The sequence below is a fragment of the Diceros bicornis genome, chromosome 1, assembly GCF_020826845.1.
Source record: "Diceros bicornis minor isolate mBicDic1 chromosome 1, mDicBic1.mat.cur, whole genome shotgun sequence".
NCBI classification, from domain to species: domain Eukaryota; kingdom Metazoa; phylum Chordata; class Mammalia; order Perissodactyla; family Rhinocerotidae; genus Diceros; species Diceros bicornis.
The window spans coordinates 66,387,882-66,407,347 of record NC_080740.1 but is presented as its reverse complement, the minus strand read 5'-3'; the positions used below and the strand labels follow the sequence as shown (position 1 = coordinate 66,407,347).

Genomic DNA, 19,466 nt, shown 5'->3' with positions numbered 1-19,466 from the left:
GGCCGTGGGCTATGTACAAAATTTCTCCACTTGCAGAAAAACAGCAGCTCCAGGGATAAGTGGTCACAGATTCTTGGCTTCGATGTTGGGGTCCTCATGGAGTGGTGGGGACTGGGAGAAGTGGAGAGCCCATGTCCTGCCTGTAGGAGGCCCTGCTCCCCATCTCCAGATGGTGGAAATACCGGTATAGGGTCGCCAGCTCTTCAAGAAAAGTCAGATTTTCAGAGGGAGTCTCTTGATCTTTAAATGTTGACTATAAATTCCAGTTTAAAAGAGTGTTGAGGCCAACACTGTGGAGGCTAAAGTGTCTGAGATGGAGCGGGCTGGGGACCCCACGGGCCCCCCTCTCCTCCAGCAGCCCCAGAGAGAGGCGAGATGCCATACCTCTCCGTAGCCACATCTCTCCAGCATCTCGTCGGACGTGTATCTGGAATGAGGCTCGTAGGAAATGAGGTCGGGGCGTTGTACCTCGTAGATGGATTTGACCTTGGGGAGAGCTGCCAGGTCTTTGTAATTAAGGATCTCATTATCCACTTTAGCCTGGGGAAGAGGGCAATGGACAGGAAAGAAGCAGAAAGATAAGAGGGAAGGAGAGAGGAAACAAAAAGCAGGCAAAGGGGGAACGAGTTTCTCCAGTTTCCACTAAAAACAAACTCTCAGGACAGAAGACTCACAAGTGTTAGAATAAGACAGGTCTCAGAGGCCATCCGTTCCAACAGGGCTAACGTTGACTGAGCACCTATCAGGTGTGAGGCCCTGTGCTTACAGGAACTATCCCCTGTAGATGTCATGAGGCCTCTGTGAAGTGTCAGTGTTATTCCTAGTTTTCAGACGAGGAAAATGAAGCTCAAAAGGTTCTGCAACTTGCATCACTTAGCTAGCAGGTTTGAATCGAGTCTGTACTACACAGCCTGGGTGCTGACTGCCTTCCAACCCCACAGAATGAGGACACCCCATTCACAGCATCATTGAAGAAGATGATGAACGTGGGAAAGACAGAATTAATCGTGATAGTAAAACACTAGCTAACATCTGGTGGGCACTTAGTATGAGCCAGACTCCGTCCTAAGTCCCTTATATGGATTAACTCCATTAACCTATACAACTCACAACTCTAACAGTAGGTACTAATATTATCCTCATTTTTGAATAAGGAAAAAGGCACAGAGAAATCAATTAAATCACCCAAAGTCACACAGCTAATAAGTAGCAAAACTAGAATTCAAACCCAGCCAGTCTAACCTGGGAGCCTGCCCTCGCCAGTGGCCTCTCCTGGCATCCCGAGACGGGGAGTTCACTGTCTGACATTGTCAGAGGGCTGCACGCAGAAAGCTGCTCCTTATATCAAACTGAAACAAGCCTCTTACTACTACCTGACTTTGCCTGAGTTCAGCCCTCTAGAACTGCAAGGATGAGAAGACAGCTTCCCCTTGCACGGGACAGCCCACGTCTCGTGGCTCCTGAAGCCATGTCCTCTCCGTGTCTGCATCCTCCAGCTGATCCCTCTGTTTCTGTTCACCTGGTGTCTGCTATGGTCAGCCAGGATCTGCGGCCCCTGTAACTACTGTGGCTTACAAGGTCCTGAGGTGAGGTAAATTAAGAGAGAGGCCACTGGATAGAGAATCCAGGAAGACTGTATTTTCCTCCTAATATTGTCCCAGTGCCTCAGGGGCCAGGTAAGTCTCAGGGCCAAGACTACTGTAGAGAGAGCAACTTTCATAAAGACCTTATAAGCGTTGATATTTGAAACACTTCCCAAGGTCTTTCCACTCTTCCATCCCTGTCCCATCCCACTGCTGTTTGGGCACCGTGCTGTTCATTCTCCATTGCCCCTCGACCCACTGTCCACTCTTCTTTGCCCTGATCTGGGCTTTGAGGCCCCATGGACTGTGTCACAGGCTCCCTGGCTTACAGATGGGTTTGGCCAATGGGGGCACCTGCAGACTGGGGGTGAGTGGAGAGAGAGGCTGTGTACTTGTGCCCCCTGCACCTGCCCTGCCCGGCCGTCGTGGGCACGGCACCCATCCATCTGGGGCTGCTCTTTCACAGCTCCAGCTCTCGCCAGCTGTTCCCTTTAGGCCTAGGGTGGTGACAACTTCCTGCTGTTGTAGTCCCTGGATGCCACATTATGTCTTGTGGGCCCCCTAACCCTGCCCACACCTCTATAAATGGCCCCTTCCCCAAACCCTCCTCAGTTAAACCCTTTGAGGTGTGCCATCTCATTTCTGCCAGAGCCTGTCCAGGTCAGATGCCCACATCCGTATCAATTTTGGGGTGTGTGGGTAAAGCAGACCTTATTAGGACAGTCCACCTGCTGAAGTCACTGCTGACTTTTGTCCTGGGTTGTTAGATCTTGACCTTGAGAGCTCTTGGGATCTTTAGAACTTGTCTCGACCCATCAGTATTCATCTTGGCACTTGATTCTAAACCTCAAAAATACTAAATTTATATTTCTTCCCATAGCTGCCTTGTTTACAGGGTTATAAACAAACCTTAGGTCTGGAGGCACAGTGATTGAACAGAGGCATCCTACCATAATCAGCCAGGAAGGAAGAAAGAGAACATGTGGGGCTGGTTGAAGTCAAGATGATTCAGTAGGGGATGGAGCCAAGTTTGAAAGAACCTGCCCCTTCCAGGTTCACTGATAATTCTATTTTCATACCAAACCTCAGTATTTATGAAAATTAAACCAATACTGTATGTTTCTGTCTGTTATTGCGTGTCCCAAAAGTGGTTGGGTGGATTCTTTCCTGAATTTGGAAGCCACGTTTGGAATGGTGTGACTTAAAATATGGCTCACGTGACAGGTGCAGTCATACGCCAGAGCAGCCGGAGGTGGGGCGCCACTAAGGGGAGAGCAGGGGAGAAGAGAAGAGGAGACACAAGCCTATGCTGGGTTGCGAGGGGTAACTGATCTCAGGGGATAAGCCCCAGCTGGAGGGAACGATGGCAGGTGTCCCCGACTGCTCTTGTTCATCTGTATTCGAGCTGCTCCTTCATTTTTCTCCAGCACTCCAGGGTGAACATCAGGGCCTCACTTATTTCACAAAGGTTAGCGAGGCTCCTCAGTAGCAGGGGAGACCAGCTAGGCATTAAAGGCATACAGGGCAGCTGTATATATCCTGAGCTCGCATATCCTGGTAACTCCCTTCTGGAGACATGCTCACGGTTGTCAATAACCTTCTCACGGTGTAGGCCTTGAAACTAAGCTCATTAATCCTGCTGTGGTCTGGCTCTGTTCGTAGCATCAGGGGGACTATCTATCTTGTTCTGGACTGGAATCTTCAATGAGTACAGCCTGTGATCAAAGTTGCTTGTCTTTTGTGGGAGCCACATGGCAGTATTGACCCATATTGAAGTTGCAGTCAACAATAACTCTTATGTCTTTTTTTCATTTGAACAGAGGAAGAAAGGAAAGGAAACTGTTCCGTCAATGGGCATTACCCAGGGATTAAGGAGGAAACTGGATGTGGATTTGGAGTAAAATAATGATCTAGCAATGGTGGTCAGGGCCACCCAGGGCTGGCTGGTTTGGAGACTACATCTAGAGCTTTTTATTAGGAATGGATTTCCTGCTCTAGACCATTTCCCCCACATTTCTGGTCTTCTTGGCTCCTTTGACTTGAGGAAGGCTGGAACAGTCCAGAGTCAGTCAGATTGAGGTTTGCTTACTGTCAGTTCCTCCTCTGCTCATCTCAGTCCTCCCTGGCTCTGCCTCCCCCACCTCCTTCAGCTTACTTCTGTTTATGTCTCAGGTTTGAGCTTAAATGTTTCTTCCTCAGGATTCTTCTCCCAACTGGTCCTAGACTGTCAAGTCCTTCTGTTCATCCGTAGCATCATCAGAGCACTCTGCACTTTTTCTTCTTAGCACTTATCAGAACTGCAGCTGATTTTCCACGGACTTATGTATTCAATGTTAGGAGGACAAGCAGCAGGTCGGTGCAGTTTACCTCCTGTTCCCAGCACAGAGCCCAGCACTTAGCACAGAGTAGACACACAGCATGCGTTTGTTGAATGAATGAATGAATGAATCACATATCCAAGGGACCTCTGAGGTCATCTAACTTAACTCTTGTCCCTTCTGCCACATCCCTGCTAATGATGAGTGTCTCTGTGTTTGAATGCCCTGGGGATGGGAGCTCAGACACATGCACATGGTCTACTCCATCCCTGGACTTCTCACCTGATTAGGAAGCTCTTCTTTATGCTTGCAAATCCTTTATGGCCATGTTTCCACAGTCATATGGCTTCCTCCTCATTTCTGCCTCTTTATCACACACCACTATCTCCACAGCGACGTCCTACCCAATACCCACTCTGAATACCACTCTGATCCCAAATTTTTATCCTGCCCTTGTCTCAGTTAAATAATGGGGAAGGAGGCACACTGCATGGTTTCAGAGCTTGTCAAGGACACTTGCTGTCACTGCACTCTTTTTCTCCTGCTCCCATTGAATGATATTATCCCTGTGACTCTGTTTACTAGGCTGTGTGCTCCATGAGGGCAGGGTCCACATCCTCCCTGTACCCTACTGCATCCTCAGGACCTAGCACAGACCTAGCACATGACAGGCACACACCAGACACCATTTGGATGAAAACTTGACAGATCTCTTTGACTGTCCTTAGAAACTCTTTAGATACCAGGCTAGGGGATAAGAAAGGCCTTTTGGTGGCTAAAAGTAATACATACGCAGATGACTCGGTTGGGTGACCCAATGCTGGATCCAGGGGGTGAGATGGAAGTTTCGGACGTCCGCCTATGCTGTGGGAGAGATGGAGACGGAGGGGTGAGAAGCTGCACTCCAACTTCGTGGGGAGGAGGAGATGGGAGTATAAGAACCAGCTCTTCAGGGAACATTAGCAATACTGTTAAAAGCACTCTCTGGTTATTTCTGTACTTTCTCTTTATTTTCTGCCTTTTTAATTAATATCTAGTCTGAATGAAATCCAAAATGCACAGGACTTTGGGTTGTTGGATAGAATATGGATTTGTGTTTTACATATTTGTAATTGGCCTTTTAGATACACAGTTACTCATAAAACTCTTCATTTTGGGTTATCTCAGTTAATAATGTATTTACTTTAAATGAATAAAATTGGTTAATACTCATTCCTTAGCAGTTTGTTTACAAAAAATGTAAAAGTAGGTTAAACTTCACGTAATTGCATTCTTTAGAGTGTATCCATTGCAAATTGACTTCAACCTAAGTGACAAACTTAAAAAATCTTTCTCTGAACAATGGCAATGATGGAAATGGCTCCCTTAGCAGACACTATGTCAATCTTCGAGCATCTAAGAGAGTGGCAGCATGTCGTGGTTAAAAAGTAAACAGATTGGGAACCAAGGACCACTAGTGAACTACGATTTTAGGGATCTTGGCTTCCTGATCTGTAAAATGAAGGGACTGGTCTTAAAGACTGCTAAATTCCCTTCCAGACCTCTCATCCTATAATTTAAGGCATTCTAAGTGGGGCTGTATAGCAGTATTTTCCAAACTGTGGATCGTGATCTAGTGTGGCTCTGGGAAGATGAATTTAGGTGGAACGTTTGATAATACTGAGCGGGAGAATGAGAGAGTAAAATGTAAAATTCTATTTCAATCCTCTTGGTTAGATCAAGGAGGAAGTCTTAATTTGGTGCTAATACATTTCAGCAACTTTCTCACCAATTGCTAATTTCTCTTTTTTTAACAGAGTGCAGGCAACATGATCTAGCTAGAATTTCTAAGATTTATTCTTAAGAATTATTCTATTTTCATTGAATATATTTTATGGTTACTTTCTATTTATAGCAAGTAATACTGATTTTCCACTTGGTGATATAAAGTTTTATTTTAAAATGAGTTTAGTTAAGTAAAAAGTCATGAGTTCATTTAAAGAAAAATAGTAAGTATGTAACGATACAGGTGGTACACAGAAATAGCCAAAACAATCAGGGTTGTAGAAGGATAACTGAAACTTGAGAAATGCCACCAAAAAGGAGAAAATTGAGGAAGAAAAGGACAATAGGTCTCCTTACACCTTAAATAGGAGAGGCCTTGGAAGAAACAGAAAAAAACTCACAGCTCAAAAAAATTATACATTAATAAACCAGCTCTTTGGCAAAACTTCCATTAGGTGGATGAGATGGCAAAGGAGACAACGTTTAACCAGCTGGTCAGAAATGGCACAGGTGTGTTTTTAGTTGAGACTCTGGCAGGTAACTTTTAATACAGTCCTAAGGGGCCAAGTTGATATCCCGGGCCAGAGTATAGAGGCACTTTGGAAATCAGCGAGTGGCCCCCAGCGCACACCCCAGGTCTCCCCTCCACAGCATCAAGGACCTAGGAGCTGTGCCCCTCCCTGCCATCCTTGGATTGAGAACCCAGCTTCACAGGGCTTCCTGGTACTTGTCAGAGTATAGTAATTCAGAGGGACGAAGGACCGCAGCTGGTCCAGTGCTTCTGCCCGGCTTCATGACCGTGGGCAAATCACCACCCTCTTTAGACCTTGGTTTTCTCACAAGCAAAGAGAAGATAAAATTCCTTGCCCTATCTGCCCCGTGGGGTTAAAGAAATCAAATCAGACAGTGGCTGTGAAGTTGCTTTGCAAACTGTCAATTCCTGTGACAATGTTAACTATTATTATTAATAAACAACCTTAGGCTGGGGAAAAACCATGGCATGAACATCTCAGAGAGGCCGCCATCTTGGTAAGCAATGGTAAGAGCATAGCCTCACCCCAGAAACACTAAAAACTCACATGAATATAGTGCTTTACAGTTTTCAAAGTGCTCTCACATCCAATGACTTTATCCTCTCAAAAGCCCCAGGAGGCAAGTGTTCCCTTCAAGGAAATTGAAGGATACAGGCTCACATTTGGAAGTGCACACACTAAGGAATGACTCTCCACTAAAGCACAGTGCCCCTGATCTGTGGCAAAAAGTAGCTGGTCTGGTACCGCTACCAGCTTGCTTACCTTTAACTTCTTCTCTGCCCGGGCTGCCTGTTTGCAGATGGGGTGCCAAACCTCAGAACCTAAGGGGCCAGGAAAATAGCAAAGGCTCAGACCTTTCACACCTACCAGCTTTCGGAGTCTCTCCCTATCCTCCACCTCCACTTAACTCCCTCTGCAGCATACGTGCCGACACAGCAGCCAGGAGGACCCACTGGTTTTCCCGGCTCTCTGCTGCTACATCAATTCAACTACCCAAGCACTCTTTCTGCCTGTCCAAATTCTACCCATTCCTGAAGGTCCAGGTCTCACACGGCATCATCTTGCAAACTTTCTTACCTGCCAGCTGGGAGTGACTTCTCTCTCCTCTGCGATCCATAGTTTTTTGCATCTCTCTCAACACATACGACCATAAATCACAGTAGCTTGTGGATTTATCATCACGACTAAAGTAGGAGTTTCTCTGGGCAGGGGTTGAGTTTTATTCATTCCTGGATCTCCCACAGCATCCAGTATGGGCCCTTGCTCTCAGCAGAGGCCTCGTACATGTTTGTGGGGTGAATAGATGAGTGGACGATTGGCAGTGAGTGACACATGGCAGGTGGTCAATAAATATTTGTTGAATGAATGAATGGCAGTGGAGGTGAAATAAAGTGACAGACCATGCTGACCTCCAGCCTTCTTTCTCTTCAAAGACTCATGACAGTCTACCAGAGCTATCACATTTAAGGGGAGGCAGTGTCATGGTGTATATTCTGCTTGAGAGCACTGTCTTGACCTGCTAATTCCTAAGAGACTCCAGACTCTTCAAATTTAGGATATTGCAAATGCCCACATTTACTGTGGCAGGGGGGTGGGGGTGGGGGTCCAGTTGGCTGGCCCCAAACCCGAGAGGCCAATTTGGAAAGGCATGAGCATGAGCAACAGGTGGCTGGTCACATGTTGAGAAGAAGCCCCAAATATTACACATTCCCCAAAGAAGGGACAGGTGTCCTGGATTAGAAGGAAAAATAGGAACATATTATCCCTCTGGTGCCATTTCTCTTGTAACCAGCCCTAAAAGGAAAGGAGCCAGCAAATGGCTAGATTCCTGAGCACCCCAGATGGCATTTGTTTGTCTGACTTTGTTTTTGGGATATATTTTCCATTATGGTTTGTTGCCTGGAACCCCTAGGACTGGAATACTGGCTAAGCGACAGGGGGAGTGGTATAAGGTTGAACAATTAGAGCGAAAGCATGGTGGGGAGAGGGTGGGCCCGAAGTAAGGAGCGCTGGGTTCTTCTCTCTGCTTGGCCCCTAACATATCCTCTGTATGGGTCCCAGTTTCTTCATCTGAATAACAACGAGGTGTGATTTGGATGGTCTTGGAGATTATTCTTGTCTCCAAAATTCTAATTCTTGGCCAGTTTTGTCATTTGTGAGATAGGGATCTTTGAATCTTGTTTGCTGACATTCTTGGGTGTTCCTAATAATTCAACACGAGTGTAATTCCTTCTAATGTAAAGTGCAGTGGCTCTCAGAGCCCAGTAGAGGGACTCCAGGTCTGCGGCTTGATCCCAGCAATGTAGGGTGTGTCCACCATCAAGTGGTGGGTGGGGATCCTTGCTTTGGGGAGTTATTAGAGAGGGCATTTCCGGCTCCTCTCTGAGTTGCTGACTGAATCTACCAGGAGTTGTTTACCACTGTGGCTCTGGCAGGAAGCACATGTTACAGGTCACTGGAGGAAATGGACGAGGTGGACACAGATGTCTAAGAAGGTCATGAGACTAAGTTCAAGAGGCATAAGAAAGGTAAAGGGTCAGGCAGAAGTTCTCATGGAAGGAAACGATGTGCAAAGCGAAGGGTCAGATGAGATGGTCTCTCCAAGCCATTGACAGATCTGTTCTGAAATAAAGCTGAGCTACAAATAGCTTCAGCACTCTGCATACAGGAAAGCAGGTTTATATAAGTGAGGAGGGAGAATCAAATATGAGAAAGAAAATATAATTAGAAATGAAAAAAATTCAGAAGTTTGGGAGTTGGCAGTATATCATTTAAATTAAAGAAGAAAGGAATTCATTGGTAGTTAGCAATAAACTTAGGTAAATGAAGGTAAGAAAAGGTGATTTGTTCATGAAGACCCCTATGAAATATGGTCTGCTGAGCTTCTGCCATCAGTCAGTAGCTCAACACGGTGACATTGACAGAAAGGCAACATCCAGAGTGAAGAAGGTTATTCTCTTCTGTGGGCTTTATCCTCAGAGCCTAGAACAGTACCTGGCTCACATGTGTTTAATAAAGAAATGAATGATTGACTGATTGGATCCCACCTTTGTATTTGAAAAAAAAGGACTCAGGCTGATATGCACCCGGAGGATGATGGTAACCAGGATGGAGAGGAGACCCCAAACTAGGCCATGAGGCAGGGTCTTCACCATGCAGAAGGGACAACTTAACAGAATGATGAAAATGGTTTTTGAATATTTGCATGCCTCTCTGTGGGAAGAGGGGTTAACTTGTTCTGCATATCTTGTAAAGTAGAACAAGGATTAAAGGGCAGAAGTTTCAGGAAAGGAAAATTAATGTTTGAGGATTGGATGGGTTTATTCTGAGAGTGAGCTCCCTGTCCCTGGAAGTATTTAAGTACACATTGGGTGGATAAATGCTGAGCAGGGATATTGTAGAGGAGATGTATCATATGGTAGTTACACTAAAGGACATTTGCTATCCCCACCAACCCTTAGAGAGTCTATGTTTCTATCCTAACAGACTTCTCTGTACAGAAAAAATAATTATTTGCCCCATCCAATGATCTTGACTGGAATGTAAGTTCTTTTTTTTTTTTTTTAATAATTTTATTTATTTATTTTTTCCCCCAAAGCTCCAGTAGATAGTTGTATGTCATAGTTGCACATCCTTCCAGTTGCTGTATGTGGGCCTCAGCATGGCCGGAGAAGCGGTGCATTGGTGCGCTCCCGGGCCGCCAGCAGCGGAGCGCGCACACCTAACCACTAAGCCACGGGGCCGACCCTGGAATGTAAGTTCTATAAGGAGTGGGATTCAAATCTGTCTTATCTACAGATATAGCTGTAGGGACTACAGAGTCTTAATAAATGCTCATTGAGTGAATGAATAAACAAAAGAAACACGATATTCTCTTTTAGGCCAGTTGAATTCTCTAAGCTGGGCTCAGAGATTTGGATAAGTGATATAATTCAGACTCTGATTTGACAGCTACAATTCTAGATTGAGTGTCTATAACAATATCCACTAGACTAGAGTTTATCAAAGTGTGACCTGTGGACCACCTGTCCTGTAGCCTGGTAAATGCAGATTACTGGGCCCCCCACAGAGCCCTTGAAGTCAACTTCCTGGGGGTGGGGCCCGGGATTCTGTGGTTTTAACAAGCTCTCCTGGTGATTTGTGACTCAATTGGAGAACCACATGGCTAAATACCAGTTAACAGGCCCAATGTGTTACCTTGGAACGTCATGGGATAAAGAATCCAACTTTACAAGACAGAACTCTATAATTTCCAGCAAGAATTCAACATTTTTTGCTTGTTAGACTCCTGGTTCCATGAGTCACGCTCTCATCCTCTGAGATTGTCACCACAATTCCAGGTTCTCCCGTAAAGCTATGGAAGTGAAGGATTAGCTATTTCTGTATCGGCTGACTCAGAGACAGAGATCTAAATCTCCAAAACTGTCCCTCAGCCTGGTATTAAGGCTGTTTTTAATCCTTAGCTGAGTCAGCATTCAGTCTTATCTCTCTGACTGGTCACAGCACACCCCACACCTGTAACATTTGGGGCTTATTGAATGTTTTGGAACCCACTCACCTCTCTGCTGGACCTTGAAATTCAACTTGCCAACACTCTTTTTTTTTTGTATGAGTAGAGACTTTAATGCCAAAGCTGGAGTTGGTGCCATAGTCTTCCAGAACACCCAGCCAGGGTTATAAACACAATAGTGACTGAAACTGGCCCACCCGAATATATTCTATTTGGCCAGCACAGTGTTTTTCAAGTATTTTTGAATATGAATGCTTTTAGACCCTGCAGGTGGCCAGTGACCCTCGCTGTTGTCTGCCTCTGGCCCTTCTCCCTCATTTAAGCAGGCATTTGAGTTTCAACTCCTGATCCCGGCCAGGGTGTTCTCTTATAGCAGGTTTCTTCTCTAGATTTCTGTTGACCATAGCAGGTGAGGTTTTTCAGAGTTCTGCCTTTAGGTCAGCAGCACTACTTTTGTGACACAGACTTGCTAGGACCTTCGAATGGCTCCTTTAAAATCCCTGCCTGAAGAACTCATACATCTCAACAATAAAAAAACTAACAACCCAATTAAAAAATGGGCAAAAGACCTGAACAGACATTTCTCTAAAGAAGATATACAGATGGCCAACAGACACATGAAAAGATGATCAACATCATTAACTATCAGGGAAATGCAAATCAAAACTACAGTGAGATATCACCTCATGCCCATCAGAATGGCTATAATTAACAACACAGGAAACAACAAGTTTTGGAGAGGATGTGGAGAGAAGGGAACTCTCATACACTGCTGATGGGAGTGCAAACTGGTGCAGCCACTATGGAAAACAGTGTGGAGATTCCTCAAAAAGTTAAGAATAGAACTACCGTATGATCCAGCTATTCCACTGCTGGATATTTATCCAAAAAACATGAAAACACCAACGCGTAAAGATACACGCACCCTTGTGTTCACTGCAGCATTATTCACAATAGCCAAGGCTTGGAAGCAACCTAAATGCCCATCAAGGGACGAATGGATAAAGAAGATGTGGTATATATACACAATGGAATACTACTCAGCCATAAGAAATGACAAAATCCAGCTATTTGTGACAACATGGATGAACCCTGAGGGTATTATATTAAGTGAAGTAAGTCAGAGGGAGAAAGTCAAATACCGTATGATCTCACTCATAAGTAGAAGATAAAAACAACAATACACAAACACATAGAGACAGAGATTGTATTGGTGGTTACCAGAGGGGAAAAGGGGAGGGAGGAGGGCAAAAGGGATGATTAGGCACATGAGTGTGGTGATGGACTGTAATTCGTCTTTGGGTGGGGAACGTGATGTAATTCATGCATAAATAGAAGTATAATGATGTACATCCGAAATTTATATAATGTTATAAACCGATGTAACCACAATAAAAAAAAAAAAAGAAAAAAAAATTCCCTGCCTGGATAAACAAATCTGGTATATCCATACAATGGAATATTATTCAGCCATAAAAAGGAATGAAGCACTGATACATGTTACAACACAGATGAATCTAGAAAACATTACATTAAGTGAAAGAAACCAGATACAAAAGCCCACATATTGTATGATTCCATCTATACGAAATACCCAAAATAGGTAAATTTATAGAGACAGCAGATTGGTGGTGGCCAGGAGCTGGGGGAGGGAGAATGGGGAACAACCACTTAATGGGTATGGGTTTTCTTTTGGGGTGATGAAAATGTTTTGGAACTAGATAGAGGTGATGGTTGCCCAGCATTGTGAATGTACTAAAAGCTACTGAATTGTACACTTTAAAATGGTTAATTTTATGTTATGTGAATTTTATCTCAATTAAAACTAGCCCCCCCCCCCCCAGCAGGTGGACTGCTTCTGTAGACCCCAGGATACTCTGCTCTTCACTTGTTACTAAGGGTTCCAAACTCAGCAGGAGGGGGCAGAAGGAGATCTTCTGTTGCATCTGACGGGTTATAACAACAATATCATCATCATTATAATCTCGGGCACTAGTAAATCTTCACCACTTATCAGACACTCTGTGCATTATTATTATTATTTTTGTGTGTGTGAGGATGATTGACTCTGAGCTAACCTCTGTCCTCAGCAAAAAGAGGAAGATGAGCAGTGAGCTAACATCTGTGTCCATCTTCCTCTATTTTGTCTATGGGATGCCATCACAGCAGGGCTTGATGAGTGGTGTGTTGGTCTGTGCCCAGGATTCGGACCTGAGAACCCAGTGCCACCAAGGTGGAGCACATGAACTTAACCACTATGCCACTGGGCCGGCCCCTCTATGCATTATTTAATGTAATATTCTTAAGGGGTTCGGATCCTGGTTACATCACTTACTAGCTGCATGGTCTAGAGCAAGTCAGTTACTTCTCTGTGCCTTAGTTTCCCCTCCTATAAAATGGGGATGATAATAGTACCTGCCTTATGTGTTTGTGGTGAGGATTAATGAGTTAATATGTGTAGAGCACTTAGAACAGTGTCTGCCTAGAGTAGGCACTATGGAACTGTTTATCGTCGTTGTTGTTATTATTATATCCCCTCCTTCCCCAAACCCCCTGTTTGCCAGGATCTATTTTGGGGAAGGGGAAAGGAGGAACAGAGAGACTTGAAGTGGGGGGTAGTGTTTACTCTCTTCCTCCAGAGCCGGGGCCTGGGTGAGCCGGGGCACACAGCAGGCAGGCGGCTGGCTGTGCAGGTGGAGTCACTAAACAGAAGCCTGGTTTGGCTGCCAGTACACCCCTCTGGGAGGCTGGGCCTGTGCCCAGGGACGAGGGCACATGGGAGAAATGGAAAAGACCAGTTTGTCTGGAGCTGACATGATCAAGTGGGCTTGAAACTTAATAAAGAGGTTGAGGGAGTAAAGTGCTTAGTTACCACGAAGCTGGTTACCATGGAGGCTATCAGGCAGGACGAGGAGAGGAGGCCGGCAGCACCGAGGTGCCTGGTAATTCACAGGAAATAATAACTGCTGATGATAACCGTTAGGACAGTAATTAAAATGCATGGAGTGCTTAGTATATGTCAGGCACTAAGTATTCTTATTATCTTATTGTATTATTATCACTAATATTTAGAGAGTGCCAGGCCTTACGCTACATACTTTATGATAATAGTACTTAAATAAAAAATAATAATGATAACTAACATATGCCAAGTCCTGTGCTAAGTGTTATTAATAATGATGATGATATTGACAGTAGCCAGCATGTATTAGTGTGTGGCATCACAGGGAATGGCCGCTTCTACATTGCTGGGTGTTTATCCCAAGCTCATACTGGCAGAGCCGCTGGTGCCAGGCTCTGTGCTAAGCCTTACCCGTGTTTTCACTCATTTAATCCTCATAACAGCCAGGTGAGGTGGGGCCTATCGTTATCCCTGTTTTCAAATGGGGAAATTGGGGTTTAGGGAGCTTAGATGTCTTGCCCGCCTGTCCATTTCCATCTCCCAGCCCTGGCCTGGGTGTGGGCACGCTCCTCTGAGTCTCTCCTAGACTTCTCTGCTGAACTATGCAGGGAATGCTGCCCCTCTGTGCCTATGTGGGCAGGAGCTGGCTGTGCCCTCCTTCCCTCCACACAGAGGCAGACAGTTTGGGGCAGGAGAGTGTGAGGTCACACACAGAGAGCAGCAGGGAGAGGAACCACCTGCTGACCCCGTGGGCCCCTCAACCCAGCTGTGCTGCTCCTCGAAACTTCTAAGTTCTGTGAGCTGATCAACTCCTTTTGCCTAATGTCGTCTGCGTTGGGTTTCTGCCACCCAAAAAGTCCAGACTAATAAAACATCTCACTGAGCTAAAACCCAAGTATCTGACAAGTTCTTGACTTGCCCGGCAGGCAATTTTGTTTCCCAGAAAACAGAGGAAGCAACCAGGGAAATTGCTGCTTTGGACCTAATTCTGACCAACATGGACAAATTGGCTGGTGAAGTAGATGTGACATGTAACTGGCGAGAAAATGACCTCATCGTCTTGAGTTTGTGGCAACCTGAGTGGAGCAAGTTGGAAACAGACTTTAAAATACAAACTTCAAACTACTACGTTGTAATATTTTCTATAGGATTCAAGATGTTTGATAACCCTAAAAATCTAAAAAAACCCTGCAGCTCATCAAAAATTAAAATGTACTCTATTTAAAATGAAATATGCTTAGAAGAGTCAGACTTTAGGCAGTATCAATTTAGTACAGTAGCAGGATATGTTTGAAGAGTCTAAAATTACGTAGCAGGATTGGGGAAACACAGGATTTAAAGTTTTTAAGCATGACTCCTACAACCTAAGCTGTCAGTAGAGAGATCCAATTTAAAATAACAATGCTAAACTACTAAATTATAGCAACCAATATTACGTTAGTGCCTTTTAAAATGTGGTTTGATGAGATGCGTAGATTACGACATCCATAACTAAGGGAGGCACCTCCTTGAACATCTATTAGCTCAGTGCACCTCTGATAAGGGACTTTTCAGAGGAAAGTGAGGCCTCAGCTAAATACGAATGGCATCCCCAGCTGTGCCAGGAAGACACACCTCCTGGTACCAGGACCTTGTATCATCTGAACCAAAAAAAATGCAATCTGTAATAGACTCGTTATACAAGAGAGGAGTTTGGTGTAACTATCAAAGCGAGCTTTCAGGGTTCCGTTTTGGATTTGCATTAACAGAGAACTAAGGCTTTTTCACTTCGTTTTGGGCCATGGACACCTCTGAAAATTTGGTAAAAGCTACAGACCCTCTCCTTAGAGAAACACACCTACATGCAAAATTCGGCAAGCAATTTCAGGGGATTCATCGAATGCAGAAGGCCAACTATGAACCACTGGTTAAGAATTCCTATAATAAATGGAAGAAAACTGCCTTAAACCAAGCCTAGAAAAACAGGCTGGCTAACCTTGGCTCAGGGACATAACCTTTCTAAACTTTCTTGTTCTCTAAAATGGGGATATTATTAATGGCTTTTAGCTCACAGGGTTGTTGAGAGGATAAAATGGGACACTGCATTTAAAATTCTTAGGACAGTGCTCAGCACATAGTAAGTGCTCAAGAAATATCAGCTGATGGCATTTTATTATTATTATTATTAATATTATTATTAATATTGGAATGACCTACAATTTGTTATAATACTTTCCTTAGCTGAGCAAGATTTGTCCTAGGATTTCATAAATGATTTCCTGCCTGGTGGGTTTTAATTAAATGTGCAAATGATAACAGAGACCTGTTTAAAAATGTGCAGCTGAGCTCCTGGACTTCCAGTGTTATTCTCTGTCTCAGGTCCTTAGAACAGGGTTGTATTTAGTGGAGACAGAAGGAGAGAAAAAAAGTTGATCTTTTCTTTTTCCTGGGTACAGGCATATTTAGAACAAGGGCAAAATCTCTCATGAACCACATTTTGGGTTTAGAAAAACTCCCACCAATCCAGCAACCATAACCTTTGCGATTCCAGGATAAGTTTTGCCCCAAACCTGCTGCATTTTGGCTATTATTTTGCTGCACAAAATCAGTGACCTAATTTCCTGGTGAAGCCCAAATGAAGGGTTTGGACAACAAACAGATTAGAAATCTGGCATCTTTACAAAAACAGTTAGAAGACTGAATGCACAACAGAACTTACAACAAATAAAACTTGCTCTTGTCTCCTGGGACCCCTCGGAAGTTCTCATCCAGACAGACGTCAGACTTCTCCCAATTAGAGCCCATTGGAAAGCCATCACACAGTCATTAAAACACAAACAAACTGACCAAAAGAACATCCTGAGGCCGGTTGCCAGTAGCTTGCTGTGTCCTGCTACAGAACTGACAAGAATGGGTCTATAGACTTTGCAGGCTTCCTAATACTCTCTCTCTTGTGTGTATTACTTTACGGGGCGCTGAGCATCTCCACGTGCATTCTCCCCTCTAATATTCGCAAGGACCTTGTGGAGTATGCTTGTTCTCCGTGCACTGGGTACATGGACCTGTCTCAGTTTCTCCACCATGTAATGCTTCCTCCCACGGTGGGCCTTTGCACCTGCTGTTTTCTCTGCCTCCACAATCTTCCCTCCCTCCTTCGCCCTCCCACCTCCTACTCAATTTCAAGGTCTTGGTTTGAAACTTCCCTCCTTCAGCAGAGCCTCTCCTGGCCTCTCAGACTAGATCAGGAGCCTTAGAACACACTCCCATTGTTCCCAAATTTCCCCTTCACAGCATTTATCACAGCTTGTCATTGAATGTTTGCAATTCTATTTTATTAAAGTCAATCTCCTCCTCCTGATAGTAAACTCCGCTACAGAGGCTAGCACTCCTGCCTCGCTCATCTCTGAGCACCCCAGCACATAACAGAGAGCCTGGCACATAGCACGATCTCAGTTTGGACGGATGAATGAAAGACACTGTAATTATCCTCATTTTACAGGTAAAGGAAGAGACTCAGAAGGAAGTCACTTCTCAATGTCACAGCCCATTAGTGGAAGTGCTGACACTTGAACCCAGGAGTCTAGGCTCTCAGCTGGTTCTCACTCCTGTGCTGACCGGGAGGAGAGTTTTCTTGCCATTTCTGGGGAATATCATTCTGAGTCCTGGTACCCCCACCCAGGGAGGGTGTCCAAGGCAATCACAGGCCCAGCTCTCAGTGGTAGCAGAACCCCCTGGTGGCTGCCATCCCCGAGATGCCAACAGCTGAAGTCTAGCATCGGATAGCCCGGTCCCCCTCATTCCAGGATCACTCAGCATCCCTCGAGGCAGGTCCTTGAATGCCCTGCAATTACTCCCACTCTCCCAGGAGCCAGGAGCGTAGGGATGGAGATAATTAAGGAGGAGGGTGACAGGCTCTTCTTCATCACCAAGAATATCTTCCACCTCCCGGAGGCATTTCTGCCATAGGTTTGATCACGCATTCTCTCTCATGATCACAAAGCTGCTCACTTCATCGCTTAACTCTTTCAGCATTCTGTGAAGTTCTGGTCAGAAGCAGGGCTTAGAAGGTACTGATACATGAGGACGTGAGCTCCATGAGGGCTGGGAACTTGTCAGCCTTGCTCACCACTACATCTCCAGTTGTCATGAGAGCACCGGGCACATAGGCAGTGCTCAATAGATATTCGTTAAATCAATGAACTAAGAGCTTACCATGTGTCAGGAACTTACTGTACTTCTATATTATAGGGACTGTTACAAGCCTATTTTACAGACTAAGCAACCGAGGTTTAGCGAGTTAAGAGACTTGCTCAGGGTCAAAACTTAGTAAGCAGTGGATCCAGGATTCAAAGCACCAAATGGGGAAAGATTAGGATTGGGAATTCAGGAAGGTAAGGTAAAGGTAGGTAAAGATGTTGATTATTCTAGTGATGTGAACGTGAGTGCAGTTTCAACACTAGGAAATGTCTCCACCAGGGAAGGAGGAGAGGAATATCATGCAACAGATTTTCAAACCAAGTGCAAAGTCCAGATTACCACGGTGGTCAGGGTCCATGAAGACATCATGCAGTTTGCTGAGACTCAGGTGGGCTTCCCAGGACATAACACAGGGTCCTGCAGCAGGAACCACTTGGGGACCCAGGCACAGAGAGATCGGTGCTCACGGGAAGGGGAGGTCTAATCCTTGCAGGGACCTGAGTAGGGACCTGAGTAGCAGGACCTGGGTCCCGGGGCGAAGTGGAGAGAGCCCTGAAATGGCAGTCAGAAGGCCAGGTCCTGCTCTGCCGCTGCATGCTCTGGTTCTCATGCAAGTCTCTTCCTCAGTCTGGGCCTCACTTTTCCCATCTGTACAACGAGGGCTGTTACTTTCCAGTCTAGAGTGACCTCTAGGATCCTTCCACCTCTAACACCTGTAAGACTGTACATACAAGTAAATAGTTGTAGAGTCACAGCATCTTAGAAACGGTCACCCAGCCTAACCCAACATAGGAATCCCTGCTCCAGCATTTCTAGCAGATGGGATGAGATTCTGTTGAATAGCTCTAGGCCAATAGTTCTCAACCGAGGACGATTTTGTCCCCCAGGGGACATTCTGCAATGTCTGAGATATTTTTAATTGTCATAATGGGAAGGGGTACGTTATTGGCATCTTGTAGGCCAGGGATGCTACTAAGCACCCTGCAATGCAAAAGAAAGTCCCACACCAGAGAATTATCGGGAGAAATTGACAGAGAAAAATGTCAATAGTGCTGAGGTTGGAAGCCCTGCTCTAGGCAAAGGGGACTCATTACGTCTTGAGGGAATTCCTGGCTGTGGGCATTTGTGGCCAGGACAAGCTTGATAGGAAGACACACGCCCTGTAACTGCTTCCCTGGCCTTAGATCTGCCTTGTGAGGAAACCAGCAGGAAGGTTTCTCCCCAAGATGGCTATTCAAACATCTGGGGATGGCTAAGCGTAGCCATTCAGCCAACAGTGATCACCTGTAGACTGAGTACTCGTGGGGTCAATGTCAGGGCTGATGGGTCAATGTCAGGGGCAAGGGGTCTCAGGGAAAAGGCCAATGACTCTCAAGGAAGCTGGAGGGGACCAGGTGCAAACAAAGGGCAGTGGGGGTTCAGGGAGGAGGGGGTGCATTAAGTCGTGGGGTTGAGGGCATCTGTGGGATTTATGAGGTGGGTAGTGCTTGAACTGGATCCAGAAGGATAGGATTTCCAAAGGAGGGCATGGAAGACAAGAGTGTTCCAGGAGGTATGTAAGTGAAGATCAACAACCTGGAGGCACCAGGGACATGAATTCATACGAGGGGTTGAACACCATCCTCACCACAAGGCCCGGCCTGGTCCATCCCTGCCCACCTTCTAGCCTCACCTATCACC

The 19,466-nt window shown here is 45.3% G+C and overlaps 1 protein-coding gene across 1 annotated transcript in view; it reads right to left on the bottom strand.

Moving 5' to 3' along the window:
• Window positions 1–19,466, bottom strand: part of ABLIM3 (actin binding LIM protein family member 3) — a 110,898-nt gene that overhangs the window by 21,936 nt on the left and 69,496 nt on the right. The window contains exons 9-11 of the mRNA XM_058543789.1: window positions 6,961–7,019; window positions 4,694–4,765; window positions 385–540 (exon numbers count right to left, since the gene is read on the bottom strand). Of these exons, the coding sequence (XP_058399772.1) occupies window positions 385–540; window positions 4,694–4,765; window positions 6,961–7,019 (287 nt within the window). The remainder of the gene's footprint in view (window positions 1–384; window positions 541–4,693; window positions 4,766–6,960; window positions 7,020–19,466) is intronic.